A 20,248-nucleotide genomic window follows, 5' to 3' on the forward strand; every position below is an offset into this window, starting at 1 on the left:
TGGTCAAACAGTATCCCTGCCTTCTGTTTGGACTGGGATGAGAGAAGTTAGTTAGTGTTTCATCCACATGTGATAATATTAATTGCCAAGGTGCTACTGAATGCCTTACTGACAGACATAGCCATTTCTAGCCCATTTAATGGGGTGCTGAAGAAACCCTTAAATGAATACCAGTACCCCTAAACATCTGATCCTAGAATCCCCCATACTGGGAAGTCTTAGTCTACTTCTCCCGGCACCACAGTATGTACTGTACATATTAGAATTGTGGTATTGCACCGAGGCAAAAGGCAGAACTAAAGGCAGAACTAAATTGTGCCAGTCAAGTTCAATATTCTAGTGGGATCTTTCAATGTGTTTTGTTGAAGAAACATTTACTACGAACTATAAAGGAAAAACTTCCGGTGAAAATTTGTTGTTAGCCAACAATGAATTATAATTGCAGCCTGTCAGCGTGAGTTGGTTACATACTTCCAGCTAACATTAGTAACCTTACCACAACACAAAACCATGCAAGACTGCAACAGGCCTACTGTGTTGTTGAAAGGTTGTGTATTCCTCTCCACTGCTCTTTGTATGAAATATGAAATATGTGACACCAGGAATTTAATTTGAATTTACGACCTGAATTTGAAAAACATAATTTGAATTTGTATTAAATGGAGTCCAATAAACTTGAAAGTTAATCTAAGAATTGTTGTATCTGCAGTGAAAATTCAAATTATATAGTTTCACATTCAGTTTGATCATTTCAGATTCAGTTCGACAAAGTCAATTTAAAATTAGCTGTGACACACATCCGGGAACTCTAAGGAATAGCAATCGATCGGCAATACACAGATCTCGTCTTCGGCCAATCAGCGCCTTCGTTTTTTACCACGTGACATGGGGATTCTCCGTGAAGTCCAAGCTTCTAACCGGCGACAGTATTTGAACCTTTATACCACCTTTCCTTAACCTTTGTGGAATGCATCATACGGTCAGAAAGAGTTAAAAAGGTACTTCCTTTCGAACATAGGAAAGGACATATCACACCGACGTGACGAAGTTGTTGTTCCGGTTCTTTTCTAACATAACGTCATCCAGGCATTGACCGCCATGCCTTAGGCTTTACTGCCACCTAGGCGTAGAAAGAGCAATGAATTTAGGTGTTCACATGAATGAATTGGAGTCCAGCCCTTATGCATCCCTTGGTCCATTTTCTTTTGTACATTAGCGGGAGATAAGCAGCTTGGATTTGCTAAAAAATAATGCTTTGGGCTCTGGTTCCATTTGATGGCTTAGGGGTGCAAATACACACCAAACACACCCCAATGCTTGGATTCATTCAGTATTTCTAGGAAAAGCATAATAACACATCAGGTTTACAGGACATTGAAAAATGTGATTTGTAATGGGAATTAATAGTGTCATAGAATGGATTAATAATTTATTATCAATGTGTATCTCCTATTTCTAATAAGTTGGAAAATGTGCCATGTTTTTTTAAGTTTAACTTGTTAAAAACTGAGAGGCCCAATTTCAGCCCTCTGACCTTTGTCTTTAACAGTTTTGTCTTTGGTGGAATACATCAAAGTCCAAAAATGTCCAAAAAAATGGACAACGGCTGCATAAGGGGTGGATCCCAATTCATTCACGTAAACCCCCTAAATTCATTTGAAACAGTGCTGTCTGCATCGAGATCTGCTGTGTGCTGTTTCTTCGCCTAGGTGGCAGTAAAGCCTAAGGCATGGAGTTTAATGACTGGATGACGTCGTGTTAGAAAAGAACCGGATCGACGAGATAGTCACGTCGGTGTGATATGTCCTTTCCTATGTTCCAAAGGAAGCACCTTTTATCTTTTTCTGACCGTATGATGCATTCCACAAATGTTAAGGAAATGTGGTATAGAGGTTCAAATACTGTCGCCGGTTAGAAGATTTGACTTCACGCAGAATCCCTGTCACGTGATAAAAACGAAAGCGCTGATTGGCCGAAGACGAGATCTGTCTATCGCCGATCGATTGCTATTCCTTACAGTTCCCGGATGACCGTCACAGCTAATTTGAAATTGAATTTGTCGAACTGAATCTGAAATGATCAAATTGAATGTGAAAATATATCATTTCAATTTTCATTGCGGATAAGATATTCTTACATTCACTTTCAAGTTTATTAGACTTCAGTTCATACAAATTCAAATTATGTTTTTCAAATTCAGTTTGTTAATGCAAAGTCAATTCCTAGTGACACATATTTCAACCATAGCTTTGTTGCCTTTAAAAATTGAATGATAAAATGTAGCGAATACAATTCAAAAATATAATGAACTCATACAAATAATAAATACCATAAACCAGGGGTGTCAAACTCAAAATTAAAATTTGGGACAACATCACGGGCCAAACTCAATATTTAATGAAAAATCACTGCGATGTGGATGTTTCCCTTCTCTTCAGAAATATGGCGTTAAAGTTTATCATATGACAACAAACTTAAATTTTGCTGAAACACTGAATCTGGAATAAACAAACTTTAATATTAGAAACACGAGAAATCAAATTTGCGATAAAAGACAGTGGTATTTGTTGGGTTTTTTTTTGTATTTAAATAGATAACATGAATTCTTCTGTCTCTCGATCTTCTATTTATCTATCTACAACTCCCTTTCTTTTTGATGTGAATCTTTTTTCAAAGGCCAACAACAAAACAACCCAAAAAAATAAGAATGTCCTTCAATAAAAATCCTAATTTCAAACTATTAACAGTCCCTGCCTAGGAGTTGATAAAGGTCATTTAAAAAAAAAAATAATTATTCAATTATGTTATATTCTTCGTTACAGCCACGTTGCTCCGCACACGACAAACAGGTCTGTCTTTTACTTTAGTGAACAGGTAATCTGCCTACCACCTGTCTTGGAAGTTAACTGTTTTCCATCTTTCGCCATTTTTGGGAAGGGGAAGTGTAAATTTCCCCGAGGAGACAGGTAGCATAGTTGCTAACGACTGCAACGGAAAGGGAAGGGGGGCTTGCCGGTCTAGACTGTTGGGCCAACACACTAGCAAAGCATTCTGGGATTTGTAATATTAGTGGCGCATGTGCTATATACTGGCCGGCCAGCTCTAATACACATTTAATATGGTCTTGCGGGCCAAATATAATTACATCGTGGGCCAAATTTGTCCCCGGGCCTGAGTTTGACATATATGCCATAAACAAATCCATTTCGAGAGCGCGCGCACGTGTTTCAAACTACCGTGCTGACAAAACCCAGTTGATGTAAAACATTTTGCAGCTCAGGAGAAGGAAAGTGTGTGTGTGGTTGAAGGTTGAAGCTGTTCTAGCTGCAAAGGAGGGGGTGGGGGCGCCGTCATATTAAACCCCATGGATGTCACTTAAATTCCTACGCCAGTCAAGGCAGATCACGGTATATTTGTCAATTTACAGTACCGGTAATGTAGCCGTAACGCAGCGTGTTTCTACTTCCAGGGTGTCGTGCGCACAGTCTGCGGCACAGTGGCGCTGCGGCACCCCTGTAGGCTCAGTTCTACTATACTGTACTCCTCCTCCCCCCTACCGACGCCAACCCACAGCAACATGATACCGGAGACGAAACGCTCCAAACAAGCCTGCAAATAAATGAGGCGTTCCCATCCGCCCAGCCTGTCTGTCTGTCTGCGAAACGGAGCTCCAAAGCGTCAAGTACAAGCGCAGTCGGCCGCCCCTGGGAAGATCAGTTCAAGAGATATGTGTACCTCCCTCCGCCGCTTGCAAGCTCTCGAGTGATATTTTTCCGTGCGTGGAAAGGTAGAAAAGTCGCCGCGCTTGGATAAATTATTCTCCGTAAGACCGATAAATAAACTGGGACGCAGAAGAGGAGGACGAACTCGCTAGCAGTTGGCGACCGTCGGTAGCATTTAGCACCGACCTAGCCAAGCTAATTGGCTAACGTGTAATTACATGGGAACGTCCTGTTTGCAGAGCAGACGGTGGGCGGCATAATTTGGTGTGCACCCGAGGATGGTATATGGGTAATCAAAAGACATATGCGTCGTTTTAAGCGACATTTTTCGTCTTTAGCTAAGTTTTTAACAGCATGACACAGACGTCGAGTGGCTAGCATGTCAGCTTGTAGAGATGGCTTGTTTTCGCAAATGCGTTTTATTTACGCCAAACTACTCAAACGCTTAGCTTTCTTGCAGGATTCAATCACGGTACGACGTTAACTTTGTTGCCATTGACGGCACAGAAGCGACTTTTTGCAAGCATCAAATGTGTAGCCATATGCCAGAAAGCGTGTTTAGACGAATTGAGCTGACCCGAGGACAGAATAAAGAAACATTTATGTGGTAACCGCTAAAAGAAGAGGAACAAGGACCAGAAAGTACATCCAAGTGTGTGGATTAGCGTCAAGTGAAATAGCAAAGTCGATCTGTACCATCATGCCTGTGGGCCGAACGACAACGATGCAGTGTCTCGCAAAATTCGCCTTTTGCCTGACTCTTCTCCTTACTCCAGTGGCTGGTAAGTGGCTGTGTAAAGATGATCGTCTTGTAAATATTTAATGTATTTACTGAAGTGTACGTCAAACATGTCACTTAGTGTTGTTCCGTTTTTAAATCGACAGTGCTCATTTTCGCAAATCCCCTCAAAATGTCATCTTTCTGGATGACAACCGCTCTGTGATTTCTGCACTGTTCTATGGAGCTCCTCTCATTGTTGTCCAGTAGCCTTCACAGATAACTCATCTTGAGTGCTGAAGCAAATACCCACACTTTTTCCCTTTTAATCATTCTGTGTACAAAGGCCTGGAAAAACACTGCCAAACATACTGCAGGCCTTGTCTGCCATGTTATGCCCCAAAGTCGCTGCTTAGCGGTGTGCGGCCGCCACTGCAACTTGCGGTTCAGCCGTCTCCGTCGGTGCCCGAGGAGTTTATCATCCATTTTGCAAAGGTAAAAGGGTTGTCATCTGTCTCCTTCAAGTATCTACTCACACACACAGTAGACATGGCTCCAACCCGGAAGGTATGTGTCAGGCCTGTGATGTAGTATCGGTGCCTATGGTATCGGAGAATTTTTACAAGGATACTGGAATCGTTATTGGTGCATCCTGAACCTGTATTATCTGGTCTATTGACTTTCTGTCATCAGTATGGATATCTACTTTATTACCTGCGATCTATGTTTTATAAAGCAATCATCACTAAATACAAAATGACATTAGTAATGCAGCCAAATTCAGAACAGCCTCAGAGATGGAACTATGCTGTGGATGACGTAACAATATTTTTAATACTTTGGAAATGTCTAGTTTAGTGAAAACTGGTGGCACGGTGAGCGACTGGTTAGAGCGTCTGCCTCACAGTTCTGAGGAGCGGGGTTCAATCCCCGGTCCCGCCTGTGTGGAGTTTGCATGTTCTACCCGTGCGTGCGTGGGCTTTCTCCGGGCACTCTGGTTTCCTCCCACATCCCAAAAACATGCATGGTAGGTTCATTGAAGACTCTAAATTGCCCGTAGGCGTGGATGTGAGTGTGAATGGTTGTTTGTTTGTATGTGCCCTGCGATTGGCTGGCAACCAGTTCAGGGTGTACCCCGCCTCCTGCCCGATGATAGCTGGGATAGGCTCCAGCACGCCTGCGACCCTAGTGAGGAGAAGCGGCTCAGAAAATGAATGGATGGATAGTGAAAACTGGTTTTGTACTATTTAAAACATGTACTGTACGTAGGTGAAAACAAATCAATATTGTCTATTATTATTATTATTATTGTCTAGTATATCTATTGTATCGTTAGCTATGCCAGTACAGTATGGAGAAGTCGACTTCAGGTCAATACTTTTGGCAGATTGATAACCAAGTATGTGCTGTTGCACGAGTTGGACATTTTAATATCTTTGTTCTCCTATGCCCTGTCAACAATGCTGGCTGTTGCATTATGCACAAGGTATTTTCAGGGTCTGACTGATGCATGTAGGTCGAAATCGGGTATGGAAATTCACAAATCTTATTTTGCATTACAAATGGATATATTATATTGATACCTATTTTTATTTCAAAGCAAAGTTTTGATCATGTTATGCGCTTTGTCTGAACATGTTTTTACGTGTACTGTAGATACAGTATCTGGTTGAAATCAGAGTGAATAATAAATGTAGCAACATGACAAGTGGCCACCATCTTCGTGGAATTTTCTCAAAAAAACATGGAATGAGCACTTCAAACGCCTCAAAAAGCCGCTATAACAAATGCATTCAGGAAAAAACTATTGATTACTAAAGTAGATGACTGATATTATACTGCCCACACTGCTTTCTCACAAATAAGGTTTCATTTGTGCTATTTAAGTCGAGTTTTTAGGGCAAGTGACCACGTTTGAAACGTCACGGTAATTGCAACGCGTTGACTTGGCGAAACCCTAAGAATTTATAAGCTTATTGGTGGATGTTTTTAACCGCCTGAAACTTTTCAGCCAATCTTAGAAGGGGTTCCCCGAGTAGAAGCCAAAATGAAAGGGTCAAGAAGATGTTGAGATTTGAGAAATAATGAAGTTACTGCTTTACTGTATTTTAACGGTTTATTTTGACCAGATATTCTATAGCCGATAGCACACAAAAATGCTCCCCAAAAAAGAACATTTTCTCCGACACAAAAAACTAAATTTCCCCGGAACCTAACATTTGATTTTCCAAATTCTTGATAGCTTGTACTTAGGCTGAAGTGGCCGTTCCAACCAGACTCAGCATTTTGACAAACTGTCCTTTTTGGGAAGTCCTGTCACATTGCTAATAAATAGCACTCATGTTTTACCTTGCCACTCGTGGAATGCACATTCTGAAGTCTGACTATCCGTTTGAAAACATTAAACGTACACACTAAACTTGCAGGCATGACTCTGAGGTTATTTACATTTCTCTACCGCTGATAAAAAATGTAAAAATACTGCTGGAAAATAACTGTTTTTATGTAATCCTTAATTGATTAATTTTGCTTGCTCCAAAAATATTAATTGGTCACATCGCTGTTTAAACAATTAGTAATAGTGTTTCGAATTGGAATGATTACTTATACCATATTTGAGGTTATTCTGTTGCCGGCTCCTCTTTTTTTTATTCTCTGATGCAACGTGCCCATCATCTGCAATATCTGTTCTAGTTGCATCTGTAGGTCATCTGTAAGGTCTTTGGAATTGGAGGGTCAAGAAGTCCCCCTGTGGACAAAAGTAAAAAAAAAAAAAAATTGCTGTCATTTGTTGGCTAGTCTGCATCTTCACTACTGTAGAGTTAACCTTGAGCAAGGCACCAAAATTCAGCTCATCTCTCGTTGCGTACTTGCATGTATATGGTCTTCTTCTCTGTTTGGGTTGCGACCAAAATATACAAGTGTAGTTGATTGAGGGATCGTAATTAATATAAAAAAAATAAAATGAAGATGGCATCAGCAGCTAACAGGATGAAGCACAGTTTTAGCTCAAACTTTTGCTCTATGAACTGAATTAATTCGTTTTTGGGATGGTGAACTGATATTTGAACTACCGTATTTTCAGGGCCATAGGGCGCACCGTATTAAAAGGCGCAGTCTGAGTTACGGGGTCTATTTCTGTATTTAACACATGCATAAGGCCCACCGTATTATTGGGCGCAGGCATGGGAAAGCATACGCTAGCTTAAAACATAGGGTAGCATGCATGCACGCTAAAACAATGTTTTTAAAAAGGCAGCGGGAGCAAAACTGAGTTCAGTTGTACTTTATTGAAGTATTTAACAAGGTACTCACATTATTTTTTGTTCAATCCTCATCCACAAATCCATCAAAGTCCTCATCTTCTGTATCCGAAATGAACAGTTGGGCAAGTTCTCCATCAAACACGCCAGGTTCGAGTCAGTCTCGTTGCCGTGCGGCTCCTCAGAAATGATGCCGGCTTTTACGAAAGCTCGAACAACAGCGCAAGCAGACACGTTAGCCCAAGCATCCACAATCCATTCACAAATTGTGGCGTAACTCGTCCGGCGCTGCCTCCTAGTTCAAGTAAAACATATGCTAGCATCCATGCTAGCGTATGTTTTTAAAAAGGCAGCGGGAGCAAAACTGAGTTCGGTTGTACTTTATTGAAGTATTTAACAATGTACTCATGTTATTTTTTGATCAATCCTCATCCACAAATACATCAAAGTCCTCATCTTCTGTGTCCGAAATGAACAGCTGGGCAATTTCGCCATCAAACATGCCGGGTTCCCTATCGTCATTGTCTGAGTCAGTCTCGTTGCTGGCGGGGCTGTTCAGCAATGATGCCGGCGTTTTCTTGCTTCCTCCACTTGCGAACCATGGATTCATTGATCTTGAATTCTCTCGCAGCTGCTCGATTCCCATGTTCCTCCGCGTAACTGATAGCTTGCAGATTAAACTGTGCTTCGTAAGCGTGTCTCTTCGTAGGTGCCATTTTCGGGGGTCCTTAGCCAAACCGACGTTGTTTTGCACAATGCACATACCGGCACCCTTCCCCCTTTAACGTCCGCATAAGGCGCGCCGCATTTTAAGGGCGCCTTATGGTCATGAAAATACGGTAGTTGTCTGAAAGGCTCTGTAGCCGGCGCCACTTCGTGATGTAGCATGTGCGTGGTAGTGCAATAGCATCGAGAGCTAACAGGATAAAGAGAGGTGTTATTGATGTGCTCCCACCATGCTTGAACATTATAATGGTAACTACAGGTGGCTTGTCAATTGATATCTTTGATTTGCATTTAGCATCCTCATACATGCACAGTATTTGCTGCTTTAACACGCATCTTCTTTTGACTGCATGAACTATGTGATGCACTAGTGCATTAAGCCATTTGCTGGTGTGTTCTAGCCTGCTAGATTGTACAGATAATTACAATATTTATCAACAAATGCCAGTTTTGCGCCAGTTCGTGTTTATTTGTGCTCCTTTATTCACTCATTAAACGCAAGTCCATAAAGCAAACCTTCTTCCTGTTTACATTCTTGTCCAATAAGTGAAGAGGTAACTCTCTTCTTCACCCAGTGGTTTGTTATGGTACATTTTGACATAACATTTTTATTGTGAACACAAACCATATCTTACGAAACATGCAAAATAAAGTGCATATTGTTGATGATGATAGATTTTTTTAGTATTGAGAATAAAACCTGCAGCAATAGGGATGCTTTAGGCACATTTATCGATATTTCTATTGGTTACACTTTTCTCAGAAATGTAATCAGAATACCGATAACTGTGATAATTCTGATCACGTTGATCATATAAAATGTTCATGCCTTTTCATCTCACGAGCAAGAAGAATAGGAAGAGATGAGGCTAAAATTCTGTAACAAAGCTTTATGGACTAAACAGACACATTAACCATTACCAAAGTACGGTGACCTGGAATTGCAAAACAAGATAACAAATTGTGAAACGCTTACATTTCAGAAAACAAATTAACAAAAGCAGAAACAATTTTACATTTCAGGAAACAAATTAACAAAAGCAGAAACACTTTTACATTTCAGGAAACAAATTAACAAAAATCGGAACACTTTTACATTTCAGGAAACACCTTAACAAAAGCAGAAACGCCCGGAAAGGGAACGTCTCATTTCACAGACATTCTCAGAAATCCCACGCCCTTTCTCGGCAAGACCCGCCCCGCTTCAACATGATTGGCTCTTGCATCGCGGGAAGGGTAGGCTACGCAGATGTAACGAAATTTCCATCCCAAATAGCGATTGTATGTACAATATATTGTACTTGATTACTTTTCTTAAACCATAAAAAGATAGATTAAGAGTTAAGGAAGAAGCAGGTTGTTAAAAAGAGAAGATGCTGGTGAGAATTAAAGGGAAATTGTGGATATTTGAAAGGAAGGTGCCGGCTCCATTAATTTTTTAAGTGGCCGACCAATCGACTGCTCAAGGAAACAGTTGCCAAACCACGCACACTGCGCCATAGTTCAGTCGGGTTCAGCGGCAGTGCTCGGTGTGCGCCAGCCCTAACCACCATAATCCTAACCTAAACTCATTCTAAACTGCCTTAACCCCAACCCTACTCCTAAACCTAACCATAATAAACTTCTTAGTTTTTTTTTGTATTTGATTTGGGATGGACTTCTCGTTACATCTGCGTAGGCTACCCTTCCCACGATGCAGGAGCCAATCATGTTGAAGCGGGACGCGTCTTTCCGAGAACGGGCATGGGATTGAAGAATGTCTGTGAAATGGGACGTTCCCGTGTCTCGTCTTTTGTAAAAGTGTGTCTGCTTTTGTTAATTTGTTTTCTGAAATGTAAAAGTGTTTCGGCTTTTGTTAATTTCCATCCATTTTCTGAGCCGCTTATACTCACAAGGGTCGCGGGAGTGCTGGAGCCTATCCCAGCTTTCAATGGGCAGGAGGCAGGGTACACCCTGAACTTGTTGCCAGCCAATCGCAGGGCACATATAAACAAACGACCATTCACACTCACATTCATACCTACGGGCAATTTAGCGTCTTCAATTAACCTACCATGCATGTTTTTGGGATGTGGGAGGAAACCGGAGTGCCCGGAGAAAACCCACGCAGGCACGGGGAGAACATGCAAACTCCACACAGGCGGTCCTCAGAACTGTGAGCCAGACGCTCTAACCAGTCGACCACCGTGACGCCCCTTTTTGTTAATTTGTTTTCTGAAATGTAAAAGTGTTCCACAATTTGTTATAGTGTTTTGCACTTCCAGGCCACTGTACGAAAGGGATGGAAAGGCAAAAGCTTCCAGAATGAAGCTGCTCTGGATTCCAACCATACAAGAACCATTTAACTCAATGGAGGAAATATTTTGGCTTTGACTTGGTTTCTTCTAAGATGTGCTCATTAATTTTAATTCATGTAAAACCGGATGGCCGTAGCAAATTATATGTATATAAATATGCCGCCAAATTGATTGGGAGATCCTTTAACATTCAGCACGATAATGCCCCAAAATACACTGCTAAAACAACATAGGACTTCATTGGGCAGGAAGTGGGAAGTTTCTGGCTACCCATGTCAATCTTTAATAGAGCATGTTTTTTTTTACCTGCTAAAGCAGAGATGGAAGGGAGTAACCCCATCAAATCCATTAGAGGTAATCCCATCAAATGTTATGGGTTAGTTATTATAGTTAATAGTATATAGTATAGTTCCGAACTGACTTTCAACAGTCATATCAAATCAATTACTAAAACTGCCTTCTACCATCTGAGGAACATATCCAGAGTGAAGGCTTGCATGTGTCAAGCAGACCAGTTCAGTTCAGTTCAGTTTATTTTTGAAAGGGGACAATGCAATTTCATAAAACACATGAAGTACACATGGTTAAAAAAGCCAGAATTAGCCAGAAGGCTAGTTTTCATCTGTAGTCCCCTGGCCATGATGTAAAAAAGCAGTAAAATACATCTACAAGACATTATAATACAGGATACATAATCAAACTATACTATTAAGAGAGAATAAAACCATAATTTTTTTGATCATAACAAAAAGACAACATAACATACTTGTCTTTTAGTGTTGGCAGCTATAGGTGTTAACTAGCCACATTTTCAGTTTTTTTGTGAAGGCCTTGTATGTTGTAAGCAGTTTAACCTCCTTAGGTACTGAGTTCCACTCACCAGCGCTCCTCACTGACCAGGCTGACTTACTGAAAGTGCTCCTGCGCAGAGGAATGAGACAGTCACCTCTGACAGAGCCTCGAGTGACACGCTCAGAGCTGTTTCTTTGGCTGATGAACTCAGCCAGAGGAGCTGGGGCCAGATCATGCAGTACTTTAGGAGAAGCTCATCCATGCTTTTTCTCAAGTAGACTTGACTATTGTAATGGTCTTCTGACTGGACTCCCCCAAAAGAGCATTAAACAGCTGCAGCTCATTCAGAATGCTCCAGCTCGGGTGTGAATGTTTTTAAGTCCAGTTTAAAAACACTTTTTTTCCTCATGCTTTCGAGAGCATTTCCACTTTTAAATGATATTTGCACTGTACGCTGTTTTAATTGTACTTTTATTTCTTTTCTCTTTGTTTTACGTTTATAAGCTTTTTTTAGGGGGTTGTTTTTATATGCTTTTAATCATGTAAAGCACATTGAGTTAACTTGTGTATGAAATGTGCTATATCAATGAATTTACTTTGCTGTGCTTTAAGGTTTCAAAATAGGGCAAAAAGGTATCGCAATCATGATGAAGGTATGATTGTTTCCTCAAACATTTTGTCACTCAAAGCTAAATTTCAAGTGGCATATGGCAGTCGTGTGCACTTGACGAGCAGGGTTACCAAACCCTGCTGCTTCTCTCTTTCCTCTACCAGAGAGGTTGTCAGATTGTAAGATTATACTTAAATCAAATATTTTATATTGAAAGAAGATATTACATGTATCACAAGAAGGACCTAGGGCAGTGTTTCCACAGCTGGCCTTAAAAAATACCGTATTAGTAACAGCATGGATTGCGGTTGTTGACGTCCATACATTGTAATGCAATGTACAGTAATACACTGTGTTCACAATTAGATTTTCTGGTCCAACTTAAGCAGAAAATTTTGAATTTATCAGCTGGGTTAATTGCTGGATTTGTTTTGGTATTGTTATTTTCACCAGTTAAAAACTATCACTGTTGTGCCACTGTCAGCTCACACACATCAAGAGATGGTATTTTTTGTGCCTCTAGCAAATAAAATTGTTGTGCTTTCAGGATTTCCTAATGTAGGCTGTAATTTTACCACAGGTGTTGTGTTCACTTTACATTTGATGGGGTCACACATCATAGTTCTCACATATTTCAGTTTTATGTAACCAAGTGTGAACCAACCGTAAAGAGAATGGAGAGAACAGTTTAGTCTACTTTTAATTAGTTATTCTAGTTAGTTAGTTTAACATTTTTCATTATTGTAGCTGTAATTTGCAGTGTTGCAGAATGGAACCATACATACATCATGATTTTTGACATTTTTATCCTTTTGTGTGTTTACGCAAATGAGGTAACCAAAGAAACAGCTCAACACTGCAAACCACAACAATCGTTAAAGGAATACTTTTGGTCATGTCACTCGGAATTTTGCAGTAACGTACATTCATGATACAGCACCAATAAAAATAAAATTGTTAGACTGCAGATGAAGTAAAACTATGACATGTAATTGTTGTGTGTATTAATACTCTAACTTCAGCAATCAAGTTTTCACCTAACTCATGATCATGCTTCAAATTTTCGCACCTAACACCGCATAACCGTGTTCACGATTTTCCTTCGCATACTGAACGATGGAAGCACTGCATTGTCATTTGTAATTTTAGTGGTGTGGCTTGTATAGCCATACTAATCGAGGATGACTCAATCACTAAAGTGTCAAGTGCAATAAATGTTGAAGAATTTGTCTCTGTCATTGCATCAGTATCACTTTGGAGAACAAAATAAGATGGCATTACGAGTGCTTTGTTTCCATAACATTTAGTACTAAGGCCACATCACATGATTATTACTTTGTGAGAAGAGATGAATGTTGCTACAGCCTGAAGGCTGAAGTATGCAATCGTGGCTATAGCTGCGTGTGAATGAGCACAGTTGCGCTATGCAGAAAAAAATGTGATGTGATTGCACCCGTTCACACAATAAGAACTATATCTGTATTGATGGGGTAACTCAGCTGGAATCAGCTCATCACCACTCATGAACCATTAGGAGTTTCAGAAAATAGGTGGATTTTAAGGTAACAGCATTTTTTACATTCTTTAATTCCATGTTGGAAACATTTTCCAGGTCACAAATGTAACAGCTGCAACCCAAAAAATGAAATGTTCCCTCTCCTGATAATGAAACTCAGCAGCACTGCATATAACTCATAATGTTGAATAATATTAGAACATTGAACGGCCATGCTACCCACAAGGACATTGGGTGCTGAAGTGGTGTTTATCATAGTACACAAAAGCCTAACCAATGTTAAGTCTTTTGACCGTGGTAAAAAAAATTCCATCGCTGTGGCTCTGTTTGAAATGGATGGCGAGTAGGAGAATACAATTTAGATTTTAACTAGAGTTGGCGGTTGAGAATCGAGAGCCGATTGGAACCGGAACTAACATTCGTGTTCTCCCGGAATCGTTCAAATTGAAACATTTTCGGTTCCCAGTTTCGATGCCTACAGTCCGCTGACCCCGAAGAAGAAAGTGGCGAAAACCAACGAAGATGTGCTTGTGCCTAACTGTGGCGGTGAACAAAAGTGTTTAACTTTGTTAAAAGAAATGACCAGTAGCCTCAGTGCAACACTTGGAATGAGATTATATTGTGCAAAGGAGTCTTTCGCGATGTGTAGAAGTCTGACGTGCTCCCTCCCTCTCCGAGCTTCAGCCTACACTACGCAGAACTTCAGTCAGGTCAATTGGGTGAGTGTGAAACAATAAAATGTCTATGCTACCATTGAGGCAGCTAACAGGTTAATTGGTGGGTTGCACTCTTGCACTGATGGTTTTTAGCGTTTTTTTTTAGTCTTCAAACCAATTTAAGAGCTAATAACACAAAAATAAAATAATTATTATTATATCCCAAGTTGAGGTCAGCAGTGCACCGTCCTCACGATACACAATGCTGATGACACACTACTTCCCCCTCCTGAGATGCCATACGGTGGACCTGAATTTCCTCGAAGCCGTCCGGAAGTCGTTCTTTGTGGCCTCACCAAACTCCTCCCACGCCCGAGTTTTTGCCTCAGCGATCACCAAAGCTGTGTTCCACTTACAGCGGGTACCTTTCAGCTGCCTCTGGAGTCCAACAAGCCAAAAAGGCTCCTCCTTCAGCTTGACCGTATCCCTTGCCGCTGGTGTCCACCAAGGGGTTCGGGGATTGCCCCCACAACAGGCACAGACAACCTTACAGCTACAGCATGTGCATATGGTGTTGCATGTGATATGGTGTTCATTTACTAATAAGTTCCATAGACAACCTATAGGCCTCAATTGCTTATGCTAGGACAACTAACAATAACACAGGTTATATTAAGATATCAACTCACAGGTTCTCACAGGTGTTTCGACACTATAAAAGCATCCCAACGCACCACTCGTCAGTAGCACTGCCTTGCTCATTTCCCACATCCTGTCCTGTCTTGCCCTTTTCTGTCCTCTCTCATCTCATCCTATTGGTTAGTTGTTGCATGTCCTCATCGGGTGTGTGTGTCCACCAAATAACAACACGATTTGACTGTTGTAACGTTACTTGTGGGCAAATATCTAGACTAACTCTTGGACTACTGTGGTTCGTACCCCTATTCCCCTTGTCCATTCTCTCCCTCTGTCCCCTAAAACCCTTTTCTGTCCGGCTGCATTTTCAATAGACATCAGAATAATAAAAAAAATAATAATAAGCAGAGGGAGTATTTCAAACTCCCCTGTTGCACAGCAAAACTGTTACAGCACAAAAGGCATACAGATCCACCAACCTGTATGGCCATGCAGCTGAACAGGACAGGTTAAATAAAATAAAATAAATAAACCTTACAACCACAGTTCTAGTCATCATGGAACATGGTCCACTCTGACTCAAATGTCCAATGCGTCCCCCGGGAGGTGGGTGAAGTTCTGTCAGAGGTGGGAGTTGAAGCTCCTTCTGACAGGGGACTCTGCTAGACCTTCCCAACAGACGCTCACAATACGTTTGGGTCTGCCAGGTTGGACTGGCATCTTCCCCCACCATCAGAGCCAACTCATCACCACGTGGTGATCCTCTGACAGCTCCACGACCTCTCTTCACCCGAGTGTCCAAGACAAGTACCATGACACGACCACAATGTCGAACTGCGGCCTATGGTGCCAAGCGCACCCTCCTGTCTGAACAGGGTGTTCACAGAAGTCCAATAACAGAACACCACTCGGGTTGTGGTCGGGGTGGCCATTCCTCCCAATCACACCGTTCCAGGTCTCTCTGTCATTGCCCACGTGTGTGTGTTGAAGTCCTCCCTGCAGAACGAGGGAGTCCTCAGCAGGAGCGCTTCCACAACGCCCTCTAAGGACTCCAAAAAGGGTGGGTACTCTGAACTGCTGTTTGGTGCATAGGCACAAACAACAGTCAGGACTTTTGCTGCCAGATAGGTGACATTCCACGTCCCTGGAGCCAGCTTTTGTAGCCGGGGATCGGACCGCCCAGGTCGCCGCCTTCAGCAGCCACCCAGTTCACTACACACCCGACCCCCTTGGCCCTTCCCACAGGTGGTGAGCTCATGGGAAGGGGGATCCACATTGCCTCTTCGGACTGTGCCTTGCCAGGCCCCATGGGTGTAGGCCCGGCTACCAGGCACTCTCCTTTGAGGCCACCTCCAGGCCTGCCTCCAGAGGGGGGCCTCGGTGACCCACGTCCAGGCAAGGGAAACTTAGGTCCATTTATTTATAACATCATAAGGGGTCATTTGAGTCGTGTTTTGTCTGGTCCCTCACCTAAGGCCCGTTTGTCATGGGTGACCCTACCAGGGGCGCAAAGCCCCAGACAACTTAGCTCCTAGGCTCATTTGGACACACAAACCCCTCCACCACAATAAGGTGATGACTCAGGGAGGAGGACATAGATAAGCTCAAGAAATTCAAATGACCTGATTTCAGGCTTCTTGGCACCAAAACGTCTGGTGCTCAGGAATGCGTGGACGATTTTAATTAATATTTCATGTTTACTGAGGCACCATAGAGCCAATACTACATCCCAAATCCTAGAAAAAGATGGTTTGGCATAATATGGCATCGTTAAGGACAAAAGTCCTGTTTTGGTTTTAATTCCTCATTTAACATTTTAATTTTAATTAAAAAATACACCATTCAAGCAACAAGTTTTTCCTCATGTCATGGGTGGCTGTGGCTCAGTAGGTAGAGGGGGTCATCCAGTGACTAAAGGGTCATTAGTTCGAATCCCGGCTACGACTGTCCGCAAGTGCACTGAACCCTAATTTGCTTCCAGTGGGCCTGGCAGCTCCTAGCATGGCAGCAGTCGCACAGGTTTGTGTGAGTGGGTGAATGTGAGGCTTTGTAAAGTGCTTTGGGCACTGCGATGCTGCAGATAAATGCTATATAAGTGCAGTCCATTTACCATGTTTTTGAGATTGTAGGCTGAAAGCTGCAGCTGGTTACCCGTGTGGACTGAATGGGTGGCAACAATGGGGAAATGAAATGCCAGTATTATGAGGGTGGCTATTACAGCACCATATTGGGGGGGAGAACTATGAACTAGTTCGTATTTGGATTGGTGAATTTAGTTCAAAATTTGAACTAAGTTAACCGATACGAATTATGAACTGAACTAGTTAATATTTGGACATATGAACTGAGCTTTGAATTAGTTCACATAGAAAATAAACTTTCCCAACACTCATCCCAGTATTATTTCAAATCGCAATATATATTGCAGGTTTAAAATAATGACAATGTATTATTTTTTCCCAATATCATGCAGCCCTACTATGTACACCCTTTTGTCATACAAATTAAGAAGTAGGGTGGAGCGAGCTGCTGCTAATCAAATTGATTTGATAATCAGCAAGTGTAATCACATTCCAACTGTTGCTGGTCCGAAATATTGACGTGATAACACGAAGGGTTATGCTTGCTTATTTCCATTGTTAAAATTGGGTACCACCCAATACTAGTGGGTATGATTTTATAGTTGCTGGTAGGACTGTAATGATCCACCAAAGCTAAGATTTAATTCACATCTGGAATTTTGACTCTTGGTTCGATGCATGATTCTACTTTTTTCCCACTGGGTTAATTAGTAAATTATTGTTATAAAACAATTATAAATAATAATAATTTTATTAATGGAATAAAATTAAAAGTGAAAATAATGATACGATTTCCATCTTTGTTCTAAACTGGGTAACTGAAATATTACCAAACTGCTAACCTAAATGATCTGGATGGTCTGCAATTTCAGGGTTATTAGTAGTTTCCTTCCATGTCCATGTTTCACTGTTTCCTCCGCTTCGTGGAGAAAGTAGTCGTATGACACATAGTTGGAGAAGCTTTGCTAAAGAAATGTATCTTTGATCTAGGGTTGTTTTTTTTTTTTTTTTAATTAACGTAAAATGAAAAAAATCTTATCTTTTAAAGGGTCAAACAGATTCAGGTTGCTGTGTCCTAACTGACTTTTCTCAAGATTTTAGGATGGAGTGCTTGAAATAAATAAATATAAATACAATATTTAAAAAATATTATATTAGACTTTACACCGATCTGATCGGCTTGATCGGTATCGGCTGATAATTAGCATTTTATGCCGATCGGCTTTGTCAGAATTTGCCGATCCGATTAATGACATTGATTGGCTCCGCAAAAGACATTTACTCCGTGTCGCCATCGAGTACAGTATATTTGATCCAAAAGCTAGTTCATTTTTAGCCTTGTCGCGTGTCTTTTGACGTAGTACTGTAAATATCTGACAACCAATAAAGTTATCTAAAAAAAAAAACATTTCAGCGGTGTGGGACAGAGAACACGTCTGAGACAAACAACACATAATGCCTGGATCAGACAACAAAACAAATTTGGTCTTTCACGATTGCACTATGTAAGACTACTGCAATAAAATCTTTGTATTCTGTCTTTTACGATCTTGTCAACTCAAACGCGACCGGATACACTCGTTACCATGGGGACTGCATCACGAAGCGTGTATTATAAGAACAATACGTGGGAAAACGTGTAGTGGTGGTCACCGGTGCTCGGGAGATTACGTTCATTTTAGGCTTCCTTGGGGTATGTTCACATACTTTTATTACGATACTGCTCGCAAGCAGGCAACAAAACGTTATGTAGCCTAGCAAGCTAGTGCTCGCACTAACGGTTGAACGTAAACATGCCGGCGTTATGTTGAATCATGCGCTAAAGTTTCGGTGTGTGTGAAGTAATTTAATGACAAAGTAATTTAATTACACTAAGTTGGCACCCATTAAATCGGTCATGTTGTAATGTTGGTTTGACCTGACTGATTGGAATATATGACCTGACTAGAGCAGTGATTTCCAACCTTTATGAAACGAAGGCACATATTTTAAAATTGGAAAATCTCACGGCACACCAACAAACAAAAATGTCACAAAAAGTAGATGCACAGAAATTCTTACAATAGTACTTCGTGCCATCTAATAGAAGAGCCTTTAATTGTTCTGTCTGTCACTATGCCTCAATGGCAAAAATAGAGGAACAAAGCTGCATTATTTTTTGTAATGAATAATTTTTTTGACCAGTTAAGTAAAATTTGATAATTTCTCACGGCACACCTGGAGTTCGCTCATGGCACACTAATGTGCCACGGGACACTTGTTGGGAATCACTGGACTAGAGAATACTTTTGAAGATGCAGTAAATGAACATTTAAATTGCTCCATCTTGTGATCGGATCGGTTATCGTTTTTTTTTTTTTTTTTTTTTTTAAACTTTGTGATCGGCCCCAAAAATCCTGATCATGTAAAGCCTTATATATAAAAAGGCAAATGCTAATTTTATCTTACCCTGTCCTCTCAACCTCTGGATGCTATAGTCTGACTCGACACTTTGCAAAGTGATCTGTTTTTGTTGTGGCCATTAGTCTACTCTCACACTTTTGATTTTATTATAGGAATTTAAATAGAGATGTCAGGTACAGAGAAAGCAGAGCTAAAGCGAGGGTAGTTTACATGAAGATCCTGAAACATAATAGCACTTGAGCAAATTATCGCTTCAGGTCATACTGTATATGCTAGTTGTGTAAGTACGTGGTATCATGTGCTTTTACTTCTAGTTTGCAAGCTTTCTTTAAGTTCTTATTTGAATCATGCATACTGTTATTGCTTTCTAGAACCATCCAAGGCTCGAATTAAGTGGTCTTACAGTGCAGTTTGCGTGTTAAAATTCACATTTTGCGCCTCAAAAAAACACATTGAAAAGCAAAACTGCTAATCACAGTTTTACCACAAAGACTGTCGCGGAGAAGGACACACGCAGGGGTGTATGTGATACAACGCGCTCACGTCACCGATGCGTGGGAAGTGAAAATATTCCGTTGAAGGAGCGCGAACACAGTGGGAAGATGTGACGCGATGCCGAATTGAGAAGAGAAAAAAGGTGAAAGTGTGGGAGCGTTTCATAGTGAAATCTAAGGCGAGCAGCCGTTTGTTGTAACACGGACCTTTCTCTCCGCCGAAGACGCCGAGTATGACGCAGTGTCGTGGGACCCGAGGGACGAAGGTGAAATTAACATAGTGCAAATCTACTTTACTAACATGACGATAGCCCTGCAGAGCGTCTCTCTTGAT

At 41.2% G+C, this 20,248-nt stretch overlaps 1 protein-coding gene across 2 annotated transcripts in view; it reads left to right on the forward strand.

Moving 5' to 3' along the window:
* LOC133483626 (bone morphogenetic protein receptor type-2-like) overlaps window positions 1–20,248 on the forward strand; it is a 78,940-nt gene that overhangs the window by 22,927 nt on the left and 35,765 nt on the right. The window contains exon 1 of one of the 2 annotated variants that reach the window (XM_061785103.1): window positions 3,464–4,504. The exons of the other annotated variant lie outside the window; for it this stretch is intronic. Coding sequence (XP_061641087.1) covers window positions 4,423–4,504 — 82 coding nt within the window. The 5' untranslated portion in view covers window positions 3,464–4,422. Of the gene's footprint in view, window positions 1–3,463; window positions 4,505–20,248 lie in introns of those variants that run through there. 2 annotated transcript variants of the gene reach the window in all.

This window comes from Phyllopteryx taeniolatus, chromosome 1 (genome assembly GCF_024500385.1).
Source record: "Phyllopteryx taeniolatus isolate TA_2022b chromosome 1, UOR_Ptae_1.2, whole genome shotgun sequence".
Lineage (NCBI taxonomy): Eukaryota > Metazoa > Chordata > Actinopteri > Syngnathiformes > Syngnathidae > Phyllopteryx > Phyllopteryx taeniolatus.